The following is a 20,233-nucleotide window of genomic DNA, read 5'->3' on the forward strand; positions in this document are numbered from 1 at the left end:
AAAAGTTTATTAATAGAAAGGGATGCGGGGTATAACCTCAGAGGAACGACAAAATATAAACACGCTTTTGCATTTAGCACAAGGAAAAGTTTTTGTGTCTCAGTCTGTGGGGTGAAAATATGGAACAGCCTGAGTGATGAGCTCAAACACTGCTCAAACATTGAGCATTTTAAGGAATTGTACAAATCTAATATTTTGGTTCGGTATAGTGAGGTCTAGCTTATTTTGAATATGGGTATGAATGACTTATATGACTTACTTATGATGATATATTGAGAATTGTAAGCACATTGTTCTGGGCAAATTGAGTTATGTGGTTCCAGGTGAATGTGATCAAATGTGGTTCAGAGGAAACTGGATATTAGTTAAAGTAACTATGTAAAAAAGGGGGGATTCAAAAAGTTTATACTTCTTCCCATTACCCTTTTTAGATATGTTTAATTTAATTTTATTTTATTTTATTTTCTTAATTAAATTTTCTAGAGATGTCCGATAATATCGGCCTGCCGATATTATCGGCCGATAAATGCGTTAAAATGTAATATCGGAAATTATCGGTATCGGATTTTTTTTTCTTTTTTTTTTTTTTTTTTATTAAATCAACATAAAAACACAAGATACACTTACAATTAGTGCACCAACCCAAAAAACCTCCCTCCCCCATTTACACTCATTCACACAAAAGGGTTGTTTCTTTCTGTTATTAATATTCTGGTTCCTACATTATATATCAATATATATCAATACAGTCTGCAAGGGATACAGTCCGTAAGCACACATGATTGTGCGTGCTGCTGGTCCACTAATAGTACTAACATTTAACAGTTAATTGTATTAATTTTCATTAATTACTAGTTTCAATGTAACTGTTTTTATATTGTTTTACTTTCTTTTTTATTCAAGAAAATGTTTTTAATTTATTTATCTTATTTTATTTTATATTTTTTTTAAAAGTACCTTATCTTCACCATACCTGGTTGTCCAAATTAGGCATAATAATGTGTTAATTCCACGACTGTATTTATCGGTTGATATCGGTATTGGTTGATATCGGTATCGGTAATTAAAGAGTTGGACAATATCGTAATATCAGATATCGGCAAAAAGCCATTATCGGACATCCCTAAAATTGTATTTTCTTTTTTGTGAGATAATAATATTGCCATTGAGCACAAGACTGTTCACTGGAGGTAAGTATGTATATCATGTACTATATGTGTGATGTGGAGCTGACTATGACATACTCAATAAACAAAAAAAACAAAAAAACATCATTATCTTGGCTACAAAGGAGGGAAGAAGAAAAGGAATAGATTTTCTGACATTTCCACACCATAATCGATTTGGGACGAACAACACGTGTCAAAAAATGATCATAAGGGATCCATCCATCCATCCATTTTCTACCGCTTGTCCCTTTTGGGGTCGCGGGGGGTGCTGGAGCCAATCTCAGCTGCATTCGGGCGTAAGGCGGGGTACACCCTGGACGGGGTACACCCTCATCACAGGGCCAACACAGATAGACAAACAACATTCACACTCACATTCACACACTAGGGACAATTTAGTGTTGCCAATCAACCTATCCCAAGGTGCATGTCTTTGGAGGTGGGAGGAAGCCGGAGTACTCGGAGGGAACCCACGCAGTCACGGGGAGAACATGCAAACTCCACCCAGAAAGATCCCGAGCCCGGGATTGAACTCAGGACTACTCAGGACCTTTGTATTGTGAGGCACATGCACTAACCCCTGTGTCACCGTGCTGCCTCCATAAGGGATATTTATCCAAATTGTTTTGGTTATGCTGTTTTTAAGGACCATCTGAAAAGATGTTGGTCTCTCATAAGGTTTTTTTAGCCGAACTTACAGGCCACCGGATGACCAGCCCAAATGAAGAAAAAGAGAGTACCTAAAATGGAACACTACTAGTATAACTAAAGAAGTTGAACAAGAGACTACTACAGCATCTGAAGTAAACAAGCTACAGCAACACCTAAGTTACATAAATCACATTACAAAAAAAGTACACTGCCGAAAAAGATGGGGACTTACATAGGTGCCTTGTGGAACGCCTTAGTTGTGTAAATAACACATTTGGACCCCAGTGTCCTACGTTTGCTAGAAATGTTAAAGTGTCAATGCAAGGATCTGCCAATGAGTTTACAGCGGTCCAAGTTCACCTATACAACTGGAGGACTCTAGTGGTTTCAGGAATTTGCTGCAAAAATGTTGGTCTCCCAAGTTTTGAATTGAACTGTCTGGTGTCATTCCAGCGCCTGATTGGGCCCTTGGGCTGCCAGTTAAATAGCCTTGGTGTACATAAACAGTATACCTTTGGAAGTAAACTGGCTAAAGTCAGACGGGATAAACTAAAGCTTTCCCGTGAGTCTGACAAAATAAAGACTATAGAAAAAGGATGGATGGATAGACAGCACATGTCCATACACTGTATTTGTGTGCTGGGGTGTATAAATGTTCTACATAAAACCATCATTAACCTGCACGTTGCCTTTGTTCACTTTCACTGACGTTTTTTAATGCTATTTACAAACAATGGTAACTTTAAGTGACCACTGATACCAGAACCCAAAAGTCACCTCGTGTGCACGATCCAGTCTTGTGTCTACATGTATGACTTTCTTTCAAAATGACTCTTCCCAAGCACCTCATCACTGAACTGGTATGTCAGTTTCTTCTTGATCTTTTTCACCTCTCCGGTTTTGCCGTAGTTGCGCAAAGCCCTCGCCATTTTCTGATAGGTCATTTTTTTGCGATTCCCCTTCTGGATTCCCCAGCGGTGTGCGAGAGCCTCCTTGTGTTTGGACGAAAACTGGAAGGTTCCCTTGTCTCTGTCCACCCACCAGATGCTTTCCTTCATGTCGCCGATCCTTAAAAGGTCCAACAGGAACTGGTACAAACGGATCTTTTTTTTGTTGCCTTTTGGAAAGATCAAAAAGTTTCAGGTTATTTGTTGTGTACTTTTATGGCTTATTCTGTTCATAATGTACACATTTTGCTTCTTGGCCCATGAACTTAGAGACTTTAGACTTAGATTTAGACTTAGACTTCCTTTATTGTCATTCAATTTTAATTTTACAGTACAGATAAGAACGACATTTTGTTGCATTAGCTCGTTGTAGTGCAGGATAAAAGAGCAATAAGGTGCAGATATAAATAAAGAGATTACTGTACAGATAAATATATTGCACTTTTGCATATGCATCCATGTTTACGGATGTATGTTATATTGTCTTTTAATTCCAGCGAGTTAATCCGTTTTGGGGGGGAATTGAGGGGATTGATTGATTGATTGACACTTTTATTAGTAGATTGCACAGTGAAGTACATATTCCGTACAATTGACCACTAAATGGTAACACCCGAATAAGTTTTTCAACTTGTTTAAGTCGGGGTCCACTTAAATTGATACATGATACAGATGTATACTATCAAATATATACTAACGTCATAATACAGTCATCACACAAGATAATCATCAGAGTATATACATTGCATTATTTACATTATTTACATTATTTACAATCCGGGGTGTGGGATATGGAGGGGGGGGGGGGGGGGTTAGGTTTGGTTGGTATCAACACTTCAGTCATCAACAATCAGCATCAACAATTGCCTCTTCAGAGAAATGGATATTGAAACTTGGTAGGATATGTACAGCAAGTAGTGGACATAGAGAGAGAGATCAGAAAGTATAAGAAAAAGTGACTACATTTGATTGTTTGATTGTTTACATTTGATTGTTTACAATCCGAAGAGGTATTATGTGGAAGGGAGGCTGTTAGTTTAGGGTTGAAGTTGCCTGGAGGTGTTCTTTTAGTGTGGTTTTGAAGGAGGATAGAGATGCCCTTTCTTTTACACCTGTTGGGAGTGCATTCCACATTGATGTGGCATAGAAAGAGAATGAGTTAAGACCTTTGTTAGTTCGGAATCTGGGTTTAACGTGGTTAGTGGATTATTATGATGCGTTCAAGAGTCAAGAACATGACAAATACCATGTCTATGCCATACTTGCCAACCTTGAGACCTCCGATTTCGGGAGGTGGGGTATGGGAAGAGTGGGGGCGTGGTTGGGGGTGGGGGCATGGTTGGGGTGGGGGCGTGGTTAAGAGGGGAGGAGTATATTTACAGCTAGAATTCACCAAGTCAAGTATTTCATATATATATATATATATATATATATATATATATATATATATATATATATATATATATATATATATATATATATATATATATAAGAAATACTCAAGTATTTCATATATAAATATATATATACTCAAGTATTTCATATATATATATATATACATATGAAATACCTGACTTTCAGTGAATTCTAGTTATATTTATATTTATTTTATTGTGTATATATATATACATACATATATATATATATATATATATATATATTTATATTTATGTATATATATATATATATATATATATATATATATATATATATATATATATATATATATATATATATATATATATATATATAGTATAGCAGTTGTGCACTGCACTCTCTTAAAGCCCTAGATGTTATTGTCACATATGCATGTACAGTAGATGGCAGTATTGTCCTGTTTAAGAGTGTCACAACATTGCTGTTTACGGCAGACAAACTGCTTTACGGTAGACGAAAACGTGACTGCTGTTGTTGTGTGTTGTTACCGCGCTGGGAGGACGTTAATGAAACTGCCTAGCAATAAACCCACATAAGAAACCAAGAACTCGCCCTTGATCATTCTACAGTTATAAAGTGATTGGGCAGGCACGCTGTTTATATTGTGGGAAAGCGGACGTGAATACAGGCTGCCGACACGTCACTCAGGTCCGCATGGAGCTGGAGGGGGCGTGGCCTCCAGCTCCGTCTGAATTTCGGGAGATTTTCGGGAGAAAACATGTCCCGGGAGGTTTTCGGGAGAGGCGCTGAATTTCGGGAGTCTCCCGGAAAATCCGGGAGGGTTGGCAAGTATTGTCTATGCAACATCTTGCCTAATTAGCTCGCTGTTTCTAATCTATGTGTACATGTACTGTAGCTGGAAGAGATTTGTATGTCATTCATAGCGACCAGGCCCGGCCCTAACCAATCTGGCGCCCTAGGCAAGATTTTAGGTGGCGCCCCCCCACATTGGCAGTGAAGTGTATATACGCACAAGAAACCGAATAGCTTTGTCTTTGACCTTTTTTTTACTTAAAGAAAGCAAATTAACAATCAGAATAGTTAACAAGATAAAAAAACATATGAATAAATAAATGAATGCAAAAAATAAAAAATGAATATATGAAATACAATATTTTTTACATACATATTGCTTAATTTACATTAATGATGTGCACTTTAACAACTAGGCTTACAACTATACCTAATATATAAAGGGGTGGAAAAGTGACTATTACCTGCAGGGCAAACATTAGCTAACCAGAAGGCAATAACAATGTAAACAAAAAACACCTGCTTAAAAGATCTAATACAAATGTCCCTGAGGAATGTAAGGTGGGAGTACTGTAATTACCTAACGTTACATTATTATTTTCCATAACAATTTAGCCCCCTCCACAATATTAACCCGACGTTAAAACAGAACTAGCTATTTATTGATTAGCAATTGCCGAATCATGTAACATTAGCTTAATGCTAAAAAGCCAGGTTACTATCACATTCTGTAACAGACAAATAATTTCATGTAGGCATACCTGCTACCTCTGTCTTGGGGGGGGGGGGGCGTAATGTTGTAACAAATAATATTTCTATTATATAGGCTTTACTTTGCATTTTAATTAACGTGGGATTATTTTTTGTATTTAGAAATAATAGTACCAACTTTTTTTTTTTTTTCCTCCAACATTTGTGGCACTGGCGTGGCGCCCCTGATGGACGGCGCCCTTAGCATTTGCCTATACGGCCTATGCCACGGGCCGGCCCTGATAGCGACCAATAAGAGGCAACAGAATGGGAATACGTTCGCATCAATTATGTAATCTTAAATGCAAAATCATTTTGAGGTGATTTTTGGAAGAAGCGCATGCAAGTTCCAAGGAATATGTTCATTATGTTTTTCACCGTCTGACAGTATTAGCCAACGCATACTGATTCATAATGGGTATTCTGAGTGAAACAATGTTTGACAAGTTAACCTCCTGAACTGGACATTTATGTTTTGCCTAACAATTCCAAAATGTCACATTGCACAACTCCCAAAATTGTGTGTGCTGTGACGTAAAGGATACTAGTACTTTGACACGAGCCAACATTTACCCGTCCTCCAGCATTTCAAATGCTTTTATGTCAACTCTCTGATTGTTATTCCAAGTGTTTTTATTTGGGGTGTACCCACAGTGGATTCGTATTTATTTCTGTTATGAATTGTGTCCGTTATCATTAGAAACTTGTGAGGAGAGATCGCTATTCAGAAAAATTATTTGAACTGCCTGTGTTCCTTAATGTAATGCGTTAAACAGACTTGAAACCAATAAATTATAACCATAACCAGCTATATTAAGTGTTAGTCATTAGCATAATTTTGTCTGCAAAATCCAGTTGGAGGGAGCAGAACTATGGACAGTTTCTACTACAGTATCTGTTTTCTGCTGGCAAGTGCATTTAGACCACCTGCTCAGTGGCCTTGTGGTTAGAGTGACCGCCCTGAGACTGGAAGGTTGTGAGTTTGAACCCCGGCTGAGTCATACCAAAGGCTATAAAAATGGGACCCATTACCTCCCTGCTTGGCACTCAGCATCAAGAGTTGGAATTGGGGGTTAAATCACCAAAAATGACCTAGTGTGTGTGTGTGTGATAATCATTGGTACTTTAACTTTAACTTTAACTTAATTTAGATGGTAAATCTAATGAGTTAATACACCCAAGCTATCATATCACTGACACAAACCCATGAAAAAAGCGGGGGTAAAATCCACCTGACAATTCAGGTTTCTGATGATGAAGGATGACTGAAATAGGCCGGGAGCTGAAAAACGGATCTACTTTTTGACAAATGGTTGATGATGTGTTCAAATCAAAGAACACACTCACACATTTTTGGGCAATATGACATGTTTTTTAAATCCAGCTCTAATAATGTATCTCATTAGATAAAGATTGTGACCTCAGTGCATTGATTCTAACTGGACTATTCAGGTTGTCTTAGCAGACATTTGACTCTCATATGGGCAGGCTTCATCAGTTCATACTCCAGAGTCTAGATAGGACGGCTCTAGTCAAGTCTTGTCTAGAACGAGAACTGACCTATCCTACACAAGGGCTGTCCTGACTAGTCTTTGACATGAATCAAAGAACCCTAATACTAAACTAGATTAGCACTGTCCTATCAACTCTCAAAGCATTAACTGGTGAAGCTTGAGACTAGACTATTAAGGGTTTGAGCATTAGCAGATAAAGCATGAGCCTAGAGTAGAGTTGTCCTATCTACTGTGTGAGCATGAAACGATGAAGCCTGAGACTCAACTAGAACGGTCCTATCTAGTCTCTGAGTATAAACTAATGAACCCTGAGACAAGACTAGACTAGTGCTGTCCTATCGAGTGCCTGAGCATGAACCAATGAATCGTGAGTGTAGACTAGACTGGAGCTGTCGTGTCTTGTCTCTGCGCATGAACTGATGAAGCCTGAGACTACACTATAGCTGTCTCATCTAGGCTATCAGCATTAACTGGTGAAGCTTGAGACAAGACTAGAAATGCCCATATGGTATTTGAGCATGAATTGATAATGCCTAAGATTCGACTAGAGCTGTCCTATCTAGGCTTTGAGCATGAATTGACAAAGCCTGAGATTGTCCTATCTACTACCTGAGCGTTAAATGAGTTGTCTTACCCATCTCTCCGTGTGAAACATAAGGGATTTGATCTCTGAGACACTCCTCATCAGAGACCTCCAAGGGGGGACTTTGACCTCCATGCTCGTCATCATCAGTGCTGCGCTGGGACATATGTGTTGAATACAGAGTCCGTGGGAAAACCTACAAAATACAAAGTTTTAGTTATTGACCTATGAGAAGTTATATTTAATCAAAACACAGATGAATTCATCTGGTCAGGCTTTCAACGCGTGAGCACAATGAGTGTTAATACATTCGTTAAAGGTTTACTTTATTGACTGAGATGTCAGTTTTTGTAATAATTTGTGTTCAACTGTTATATATCATTTAGAATATCACTGAGTGTTTGTTTATGTCATTTTATACTTAGTTGTTTTTTTTACATTTTACTTTTTTACATTTTTAAATGATGTGCAACAGGTTAACAATACAATTGCTTCATATGAATGTAATTTTTCTAAGAGATGAATGGACTTGTAAAAAGTGTGTACTGCGTCACTGAACTACTTTGGATTCCAAACATGCGCTTGAAAAAAAAACTGTGTATCAAACACAAATGATCACTTCCTGATTTTGTAGAAACAACTCTAAAATGCCACCAAATCCCAAAATGTTCACTGAGATATTTTTCAACACAGATTTGACAATATTTGTGACAAAAAGAACATTTAAAATGTATTTTTAAATTGCTTGTGGTGTTTCTGTAAAAATGTTAAAAGGCTTAAATGTCTAATTAGGTCCTGTCTTTAACAGCCTTTGTCAACAATACATATGTGCTTCAATCACATACGAATCAGTACCATTTGTGTCCCCAAGATTTAAAATGCGTACATGCATGATAAAATGAACTGTAACAATGTTTTTATCAAGCAAAGTGTCTTACACATTGATCTGACTGCACATATAACTAGAAAAAAACATTAAAAGAAATCGTACATACTTTCTCTAGGCCCTGTCTCTCAATCCTAAATCTAGATGTTGATCAGGATCACCCCCAAAATGTAATCACTTGTTCCTTATTCCATTACTAACATTTCCTAATAGTGTCATCAAAATCCGCTCATAACTTTTTGAGCTATCTATAGTGGAATGAAACAAACGGAGTAAAGCCCTCTACTGTCTTTGTCTCTGTGGGTGGAGGAGGGAGATCAAGCACATACACACAGAAGCTGAAGCTCGTAACGTAAGGTAACACAATAAAAATCATACGGATCGGCCCCAAAATGTAATCACTTGTCCTTTATGACATTTCATACAATTCCTGAAAGTTTGAAGAAAGTTTGCCTGTAACTTTTTGAGCGATCTATAGCGGATTCCGGAATGAAAGACACGGAGTAAAGCCTCGTGTCATTTTTCCGCTGTCTTTGTCTCTGTGAGTGGAGGCGGGTCTCCAGCAACGAAACACACACACACACACACACACACACACACACACACACACACACACACACACACACACACACACACACACACACACACACACACACATATACATACTGGTTATCATTTGGAATGGGGACCAAGTTTTTGATCATCACTTGTGGGGACCACACTTTCCACAGGTTGTGGAGGCATAAAAAAAGTTAGGTAAAATGGCCACTGCCCAGTTAGCTCATACATGTCTTTAAATCTCTGGATTGATGAAGTAATGTGCTGATCATTCTTACTGGGGACCCTGGGGAAAAAAAGTTAATATGGTTCATGGGGACCAAATTTAAATAATTTTGCATAATTCACACAAATTTGTACGTGACTACTGAGGACCATTTCAAAAAAAAAAGTTCAAATTAAATATGACATGATCCTCAGAATACAGCACTACAGCTGTCCTCTTGTAGGAAGTTTCACCACTTAAATGTTAAAGCAAATCCGGCATCTTCTGTGACATGACTGAAAACTGCTATTTAGCAGTAATGAAGTTGTCTGCAACTCCAACTACCATATTAAGAAGGATGGAAAATTCTGAATGTGAATCATACTTTAAGGGAATAATGTTTTATAATCATGCTGTATGAAAATGTCATCCTAATGAACACTAAACCAGATTTTGTTTTTGGAAAAATATATTAGTTTTAACTAAGGATGGATACCATACAGAATCACAGTACTATTGATGCCAGGATAACAAATGTTTCACTTTTCAAGAAAGTTAATTTTCTCTTTTACCAATATTTGAAACAGGTAAACACAGTAACCCACATTTCTTTGTTGTGGGATCAATAAAGGATTATCTTATTTTACCTTAAACCACAGAAATAACTCAAACTCAAACTCAAACTAACCAGTAAACATGTTTTATGGGCTACAGCTTAAAAATCACTTAGGCATCTTCAGAATGGATTTGACTATCATTTAAAAAGGTTTCCCTAAGTTTAGGGGACATGTTTTTTTGTCCCCATACCGTCAGAGGTCCCCTAAAGGTGACTTTGTAAACAGAGCAATGTCCCCATTAAGTAAGTATTGCCAGAACACACACACACACACACACACACACACACACACACACACACACACACACACACACACACACACACACACACACACTAACACAAATACACACACATACACGCGCAGAAGTTGAAGCTTGTAACGTAAACATAAGGTAACATAATTGAAATGAGTAAGATCAAGCCCAAAATCTAATCGGTTGTTTGTTATTCCATTTAAAAAAATAAAAAAATAAATGGCAAGTTTTTATAGGTTATGTTTCTAACTATTAACTAACAGACAAAGCAACGACAAAAATTACATTACACCCTTGAGAAGGTAATAAATAAAATGTAAAATATTAAGTGGAACCACAAACTGTCTGTCCCCTCTTCCTAAAATAAGACTTTATCATGTAATAAAATCAAAAATGTTACATACTTTTCATATTTAGGTTTCTCCTTATCCCAACTTCCTAACTATGCTTTAAGTTTATGTTATTAAAAAAAAAAAATAATAATAATTTCACATGTTGTCCCTGGGTTTTCTCTCAGTCTTGTTACCCTAAATCATTACACCCCTCAAATGTGGAATATTCCAAAAGTCACTTGGTCAACTTTCTTAACCATGGGGCCGGGGGCCCATTGTTTGACCACGAGCGCGTCCTGGAGGGCCGCCAAAAAAATTTTTTATTTCTCATCAGTGGTCTGGATGGGCTGCAATGGTACTCAGTTGCAATATACTTTTCCACCACTTGTGGCAGGAAGGTAATAAAAAAGTTCACTAATTAATTGTTTTCTGATTATTCAGTGATATTTCAACAATGACTGGAGGGGGTTAGCACAGCTCCGTTACCTAAATTGGTATTGTTTTTTTTTATTGTTATGCAACGTGATGTACATTTTAAACACGAACCGGAAAACATGTATTGAATTGTATCTAGTTTGGCCACCGAATTCGGTACCGACCGAACCTTGCCTGTCCTACCGATTCACCCAAAATTCAACGGTGCCTTGTTTCGGTACTTGGGTTGCGCGTGACGTCTCGTCCAGTTGCAGACTCAGTTGGCTCTAACTACTGCTGGGATGTAGCAATACACCTTTTTAAATGATAATCGTAGTAAAACTCCTGACGGTTGTATTAATGTTTTAAATTGAAATGAGCGAAAGATCGTGATTGCAAATTGCACATTGATAAACTCATGGACTGAATGGCGCTAGCTTGCCATCTTAAATGCTAACATGAAAACATTAACTTATTTTCCCATTTAGAAACCAGATACTTCAATCCAAACATGTATAAACAAGTTGCTGTTTGAACAACTAAGACATTCAATTGTTCACTTGAACCTGTCATGGCACTGAATACTACATCGGAGAACTACGAGACTGTTGTTTTTACGGTGCGTTCAATGACCGCTGAAAAGAGTAGGACAACAAAGGAGTAAAACGCCTACCAGAAAAAATAAACAATGATATATTTTATTTGTTACGCACTTTTCATTTAAATAATCTCAAAGTGCTACCTTACAAAGCAATATGTAAAACAATAACAGTTTAGCTATTAAAAGAGATAAAATACTAAGACTTAACACTATCAGTGAAGCATAAGAAACACAAAACATGCTAAATAGTGCAGTTCCCCTTTAAGAACCAGTATCGATTCCCAGGTACCAGGAATCGTACCGTATCGGTTCAATTATGAAAGGTACCCAGCCCTATTTGTATTGTATTGTATGAAATGGTTTATATGAGCTTAGATTTATAAATGAACAAGGTGGCCTCTTTTATTAACCTCTTAAGGCCCAAGCTGTTTATTTACATGCTTTTTTTTATTTATCTTTGCTATTTGGGCTTATTGGACCCTAATTAGAATAAAAACTAAAAATCATCTTTTAATATGATGTACTTAGTCCATAAGTACACAAACGTGTACTTCATGTGTAGTGACATGCACATTTTTATTTTTACACTTTTTTTTCCAAATTCCATTGTATGTTATACTCTTCTGACACCACTAGATAGCAGTATAAGTGTCCATATGCATAAGACCCCAATTCAGTAGTGTTCACAATTTTGGAAATAAGAGATAAAAGGTGCTGTCCACGCATGTGGCCACTAAGGCCTTTAGAGGTTAAGTTATTTGTCTTTTCAACATGTATTATGTGCCTCAATTCTAACCTTTTGCATGTGTAAATGTAAATGTAAATATTCGAGATGTTTATTTATCGGCCGATAAATGCGTTAAAATGTAATATCGGAAATTATCGGTATCGTTTTTTTTTTATTATCTGTATCGAGTTTTTTTGTGTGGGTTTTTTTTATTTTTTTTATTAAATCAACATAAAAAAACACAGGATACACTTACAATTAGTGCACCAACCCAAAAAAAACGTCCTCCCCCATTTACACTCATTCACACTCATTCGCACAAAAGGGTTGTTTCTTTCTGTTATTAATATTTCTGGTTCCTACATTATATATCAATATATATCAATACAGTCTGCAAGGGATACAGTCCGTAAGCACACATGATTGTGCGTGCTGCTGGTCCACTAATAGTACTAACCTTTAACAGTTAATTTTACTCATTTTCATTTATTACTAGTTTCTATGTAACTGTTTTTATATTGTTTTACTTTCTTTTTTATTCAAGAAAATGTTTTTAATTTATTTATCTTATTGTATTTTATTTTTTTATTTTTAAAAGTACCTTATCTTCACCATACCTGGTTGTCCAAATTAGGCATAACAATGTGTTAATTCCACGACTGTATATATCGGTTGATATCGGTATCGGTAATTAAAGAGTTGGACAATATCGGAATATCGGATATCGACAAAAAGCCATTATCGGACATCCCTAGTAAATATATGTATTTACAGTATTACAGGGATATTCAATTGACATGTTTCGGGGGCCTCATTTCCAATAGGCTTAAGACCGGTGGCAATTCGTCAAATATCATCTCTTTGACACCCATCTAGTGTTTTTAAGAATCTGCTGTAAAAATGTGAGTCTCTCACAAGTTTTTTGAACAGAACGTGTGGGCTGAATAGCCCAAATGATGAAAAAGAGAAGACCTAAAATAGAACACTACTAGTATAACTAAATAAGTTGAACGAATGACTCCTGACTGTATCTGAAGTAAACAAGCTACAGTTACAAACAAATGTGTAACTGCCAAAAAGGAGAGGACTCAAAGGGGTGCCTTGGGGAACGCCTCAGTTATGTAAATCACAAGTTGGGACCCCAGTGTTTTTCAGGAAATTGCTGCAAAAATGTTTGTCTCCACTGAAGTCGGAGGCCGCCAGTTGAATAGTGTCTCCACCTAATTACATGACTTGTGAGTAGTGACAGAGGCACTTACATGCTGCTGCAACATGTGAGAATGTGCCCCCAGATTTGGCTCCAGCAGACTCTCTGCGTCGTAGCGCATGGTGTCATGTCGGATCAGGCTGGGCGGGTGCAGCGACTGCACACTCTGCAACTCGGTGAAGTTTGTTTCCTGGAGGTTGTCGAACTCGACTGGGTGTCCATGAGGGTGAGTGCGATAGTCCCAATGATCTGAGTAGACATGACCATGAAACATGGGGTCAAGTCACGCTTAGTTGTTGAAATGGAAGACAAAGATCTCAATCGTAGGGAATTTTTCAAGTTGCTTTTTGGATATTTACCTGCTCTATTTGATTATTTAACTGCAAAATATAAATAAAAGCCTAGAATACCCATCTCTCTACTAACTTTAAGATCATAATCAAAATATATTCAGGCATATTTTATTTCCATCTGAAAATCTCAAAGTTTTGCTCATGGCCAACAACAAAAATTAAAAGCTGCACTTATCTGTTGTTCATTTTTGTATTATATTAAACTTTTTTTTTTTTATCAGTATGGCATTTTCATTCATCGCAGTTACAGCTGACCTGAACTAGCCCCTTTATAAACCAGATACAGTAAATGTAAAATTGCCACATGATATTATATGATGATGCATATTTTAACTGTGAGTCCCTGTCCATAAGCTGTGTGCTTCTAGGGATGACCTTTTTGCAGAATGGGCTCTGATATTAACAAAAGAAATATTAATGAAATATAAAACTATGTTTGTCTGTAAATACAAAAAATAAAAAAAATACATATATAAATAAATAAATAAATAAATAAATAAATAAATAAATAAATAAATAAATAAAATAAAAAATAAAAAATAAAAAATAAAAAATAAAAAATAAAAAATAGAAAATAAAAAATAAAAAAAATAAAAAAATAAAAATTACAACTTTAAAAATGAAATAAAAAATAAATTAAACAAATTAAATAAATTAAATGTTATTACAATTACAATTAAAGGTAACAAGCAGATACTAAAGTTAATTCTAAAAAGGGTTTCACTGAAGAAAAAAAATGATCGGAATATATTTTTGCATTGAAAAATTTAGATTTTTTTTAAATATATATATATTTTTTTCTGTCAAAAAATGAAACACATTTCTTTTTAATTACGAAATGTCTAATTGTTGCACATGTTTGCGGGCCGTAAAACAATAATCTGGCGGGCCAGATGTTGCCCCCGGGCCTTGAGTTTCATGACCCCTGTGATTTTTAGGCTCCAATAGCAGCAACACTGTATGCAGTATACAGGACATTAGCTGAAGTTAAAATAAAATAAATAGAATAATGAAATGCGAATAAAAAAGGCTAAGAAAATTAAGTTAAAAAAAAAAGTGTATACTGTAGTAGTCAAAGGGAAAAACCTACAGCCAAATTATCACATATTGCATATTTTCCCATTAAGTTTGTTTTGGTGGAATATTCAAAGCACTTGCTTCTAAAAGAAAGTTGTGTGCATCAATAAAACCCCATGGGGCAAAAGTTGTTCTATGTATGTAATTGCAGCGGCCGAAAGAAATAGCATCTGTTTCCTGTGCGAGCTCCAGCTGCATGCACTGTGGGCTCCTTAAAACCTCAAGAATTACACCAAAATATATTTATTTTATTTTCTATATTTCAGTCTAGTCTCATTCTAATGTTGTACTAATGTTGAGTGGTATTGAAAATATGCTCCCTTGTGTAATTACATTCACATTTATTTCCCCATGTTTTACCTGATTTTATAAATGTCATTTACTATTTTTATCATTTTTAACACACAGTTGATAGTAATATTACTGCATATTACTAATAATGATTTTTGTTTTGATAATAAATGTCTGAAGACATGAAAATCCAAATAAATGCTGGAGTTTTACTGACCTGGCTGCATCTCTGCATCCAGAACATATGAATTATAATAATCTGGTATTTGTATGTACATCTCAGGGTCGTAGATTTCCTCCGAGGGCTGCAGCGGCACACAAACACAAAGGAAAATCATACATTTTCACAAATGAAAATATTTTACGATAGGATATGAACAATAAACATTATAATCTAGCCAGGGATTATCATTCCATGCAGAGATTTCTACAAAAAAAAAAAAGTCAGACTATGAACTGTATATATATTTACATGGAGTACATATTTCGTGTAATTTCCATGCCACTGCTATTCTGAAACTCTGAAAAACTTCTGAGTTTCATTTTCATGTCGCCCGTGGTATAAAGGACAGTAACAGTTGGCATCCTGTTATAAATCAAGTAGAACTCACTCGGTCATGGAATATGATGTTTACAAGATGTCTATTCTTCACCTTGTGAATGTGTTTATTGTTAACGTTGCATATTACAAAATAACTGTGAGAAATGATACATCTTGGCAATACAATGCCAATAAAAAAACAAAATAATACTTACAGGTGGAATGAGGTAGGTCTCCATTCTGTAGGGATGCAACATGGAGGCTTCTTTTCCAAACAGCTTTGCAAACCGAATGCGTCTCACAACCTTTCAAAATTTTTGCAGCACCATTGCACAACGTTTCAAAATTTCCTCTCGCTCAACGATAACCAAAACCGTCCATCCGTGGAGTCTCTTATTGTGTAGTTTAACTCTTGTGGCCTCGACAAGTCCGAGAGGCCTTCAGTGATGATCAAATGGAAAAGACACAAGGCCCACGGTTTAGCTGTGGAACAAAAGAAGAACTTTGAACTTCTGTAAATATGTGTGGCTGGAAGCACCAGAGTGTGTCTACTGCTTGAGAAACGTCACATTTATCACGCTGTCTATATTGTCACCTCCCTTAGCGGCCAATCATCAGCGAGCGTTTCCACTAAAAACATCCCACATTCACGGGCCGCTTCATCGTCACATACAAGAAAATAACTTCTGAAATGTCTTTGGTTTTTTCTAATGCTCTTTTGTGGCACAAATGATGTCACGTCTAAACCTGTACCATGAACTGAAGAGGTGGGCGATACTCCATCCATCCATCCAATTTTTTTTAAATCGGTGCGATACGGATGAAAAACAGGGCCTGTATTGCTTTTAGTTTGAAATTGTTCCGGATCATTGTGTACCGTTGCCCTTTATTTTGTTGATCATGCCTATAATAAGCTTAAAAATAGTTTAAAACACAGGTGTCAAACTCAAGGCCCGCCATTTAATGTGGCCTTGAAGTAATATGTGTCAATAAAGTACTTTATCTGTATTTGTTTCTTCCATTTTGACAGAAAAAAATATATGTATTGCATGCAATTGCACTTTAATATCATCAAATAACGCAACAAATATAGTACTATCATACATTTCAAACTTTTTTTTAAGTTAAAATAATATCAATAAATGTTTATTTGACATATGATTTTTAAGCAACTTTTTCCTCAAATTGTACACTGCAAAAAAATGATAGTACGTTTTAGGGTAAAAAACTGGCAGCTCAGTTGCCAGAATTTTTCTGTAAGAAAAACTATAGTACCGTTTTTCCATTTACAGTAATATGTTGCAAAAATTACCGGTAACACTTTCGTATGGGGAACACATATTCACCATTAATTAGTTGCTTATTAACATGCAAATTAGTAAACATATTGGCTCTTAATTAGTCATTATTAAGTACTTATTACTGCCTTATTCTGTATGGCCTTATTATACAACCAGTAAGCCATTAACTAAGAGTCTTCCCTCAATGACTTCAGAATTATTGCTTATTAGTAACCCTAACCCTAACCCTTATATGTTCCCCTATTGTCCAAATAACTCTAAATTAAGTATTTGTTACTTTAATAAGCAACTAATTAATGGTGAATATGTTCTACATACTAAAAGTGTAACCAAATTACCATACATTTTACGGTAAAATATGTGGCAATTGGGCTACCAGTTTATTTACTGCAAAATCTAAAGATTCTTTACATAGGCAATTGGATAATTATATTATGAGCTATAAATTTATATTCATACATTTATGACAGCTCCAAGCGGCCCTTTTAGGGCAGCCATAACTGTGATGTGGCCCTTTAATATCATCTGATAATGCAACAAATATAGTAATTTCATACATTTCAAACTTTTTTTTAAGTTAAAATAAAAAATAATATGAATAAATGTGTGTTTGACTTATGATTTTGAAGCAAGTTATCCCTCCAATTGTACTCTGCAAAAAAAGACAATACATTTTAGGGTAAAAAACTGGCGGCTCAGTTGCCAGAATTTTACTGTAAAAAAAGCTATTGTACTGTTTTTCCATTTACAGTAATATGTTGCAAAAATTACCATAAAATTTACGGTAAAATTGTGGCAACTGAGCTACCAGTTTATTTACTGCAAAATCTAAAGATTTTTTACATAGGCAATTGTATAATTATATTATGAGCTATACATTTATATTCATACATTTTTGAAAGTTCCATGCGGCCCTCTTAGGGAAGCCATAACTGTGATGTGGCCCTTTAATATCATCTGATAATGCAAAAAATATAGTAATATCAAACATTTCAAACTTTTTTTTAAGTTAAAATAAAAAATAATATCAATAAATGTGTGTTTGACTTATGATTTTGAAGCAAGTTATCCCTCAAATTGTACACTGCAAAAATTGACAATACAGCTCAGTTGCCAGAACTTTACCAGAAAAAAAAATATATAGAACCGTTTTTCCATTTACAGTAATATGTTGCAAAAATTACCATGCATTTTACGGTAAAATTCTGGCAACTGAGCAACCATTCTATTTACTGCAAAATCTAAAAAAATGTTTACACAGGCAATTGTATAATTATATTATGAGCTATACATTTATATTCATACATTTTTGACAGTTCCAAGCGGGCCCTCTGAGGGCAGCCATAACTGTGATGTGGCCCTCAGTGAAAATTAGTTCGACACCCCTGGTTAAAAAAAACTTAACAATATCAATAAAATTATACAATTATTCCCTTTAATAACATAGAGTTCCATCCATCCATTTTCTACCGCTTGTCCCGTTTGGGGTTTCAGGGGTGCTGGAGCCTATCTCAAAAAAAGTAATTTGTGCAAAAATAACTATGGCCCTCCTATGTTCAAGAATGTATTCCCTTAGTTGAGTTTTGTGTAAGAAACAACAGACACACAACAAATGTCCACTGCAGAGGACACTGGTTCTCAAGGCAAGTTCCCGAGATCCAGCGTCAAATACAGTGGACATTTGTGTTTTACAGAACAGTGCTTTCTTTTCTGAAAAATTTTAATTTTGAAAATTGAAATAGACCACAAACAATTGCCTGCACTGCAGAGGACACTGGATCTCAGTAGATGTTTGTGTTTTACAGAACAGGGCTTTCGTCTCTGAAATGTGTAACTAAAGAAACAGACCACAAGTGAAACCCATTATCTAAGTTACATTTTAAACCAGTGTGGGTGGCACTGGGAGCAGGTGGGTAAAGTATCTTGCCCAAGGACACAACGGCAGTGACTAGGATGGCGGAAGCAGGGATCGAACCTGGAACCCTCAAGTCACTCTACCAACCGAGCTCCGCCGCCCCAAAGATAAAAGTCCGCTGCAGGGAAGCTGGTTCTCAGGAAAACCTCCTGAAAAAAAAGTGTATTGTTTGTTTGTTTGTTAGTTTGTTAGATTGCGGTTGACATCTGTGTCCTGCATAAGAGGACTTGTTTTCCAAAATGAAATAGACCAAAAACAAATGTCCATTGCAGAGGACGCTGGATCTCGGGACAACCTCCTGAAATCCAACGTCCACTGCAGTGGACATGTGTGTTATGCATAACAGGAAGTTTTTTTTTCTTCCAAAATGTGTAAAGACACACACAGATAACAGGATGCCGGATCTCCTCTACAATGGACATTTGCGTTTTACAAAACAGGACTTTATTTTCTAACATGTATAACTCTGACAAAAGAAATAGACGAAAAACACCTGTGCAATGCGGAGGATACTGGTTCTCAGGACACCATCCCGATATACAGCACCCTTTGTAGTGGACATTTGTGTTCTGCATAACAGGGCTTTTGTTTTTTTTTCCCCAAAATGTGTGATTTTGACAAAGGAAATAGACCAAAGGACCAAAAAAAAATGTTCACTGCAGAGGAAGCTGGTTTTCAGGACAGCTTCCTGAGAGCCAGTGTCCACTGCAGTGGACATTTGTGTTTTGTGTACAGGGCTATTTTTTGTTAAAATACACCACCGAAAACCCGATGATGGATGTCCTCTGCAGTGGACGTTTGTGTTTTACAGAACAAGGCTTCCTTTTCTGAAATAAAGTAACGGACCAAAAACAAATGTCCACTGCAGATGACGCTCGTTCTCACGGCAACCGTCTGGGATCCGGTGTCCACTGCAATCGATATGTCTTCTGCAAAATAGGCCTTTTTTTCCCCAGCAGAGAATGCTGATTCTTTGAACAACCTCCTTAAAGGCCTACTGAAACCCACTACTACGGACCACGCAGTCTGATAGTTTATATATCAATGATGAAATCTTAACATTGCAACACATGCCAATACGGCCGGGTTAGCTTACTAAAGTGCAATTTTAAATTTCGCGCGAAATATCCTGCTGAAAACGTCTCGGTATG

At 36.3% G+C, this 20,233-nt stretch overlaps 1 protein-coding gene across 1 annotated transcript; it reads right to left on the minus strand.

Moving 5' to 3' along the window:
* Window positions 1–685: 685 nt before the first annotated feature.
* LOC133616015 (transcription factor PU.1-like) lies at window positions 686–16,407 on the minus strand. The gene is made up of 5 exons (XM_061974996.2): window positions 16,082–16,407; window positions 15,543–15,630; window positions 13,657–13,853; window positions 7,856–8,000; window positions 686–2,937 (listed from the first exon to the last, which is right to left on the minus strand). The coding sequence occupies exons 1-5, from the start codon at window positions 16,121–16,123 to the stop codon at window positions 2,624–2,626; spliced, it is 786 nt and encodes a 261-aa protein (XP_061830980.1). The 5' UTR covers window positions 16,124–16,407; the 3' UTR covers window positions 686–2,623.
* Window positions 16,408–20,233: the final 3,826 nt, after the last annotated feature.

Source organism: Nerophis lumbriciformis, linkage group LG15 (assembly GCF_033978685.3).
Source record: "Nerophis lumbriciformis linkage group LG15, RoL_Nlum_v2.1, whole genome shotgun sequence".
Taxonomy (NCBI): domain Eukaryota; kingdom Metazoa; phylum Chordata; class Actinopteri; order Syngnathiformes; family Syngnathidae; genus Nerophis; species Nerophis lumbriciformis.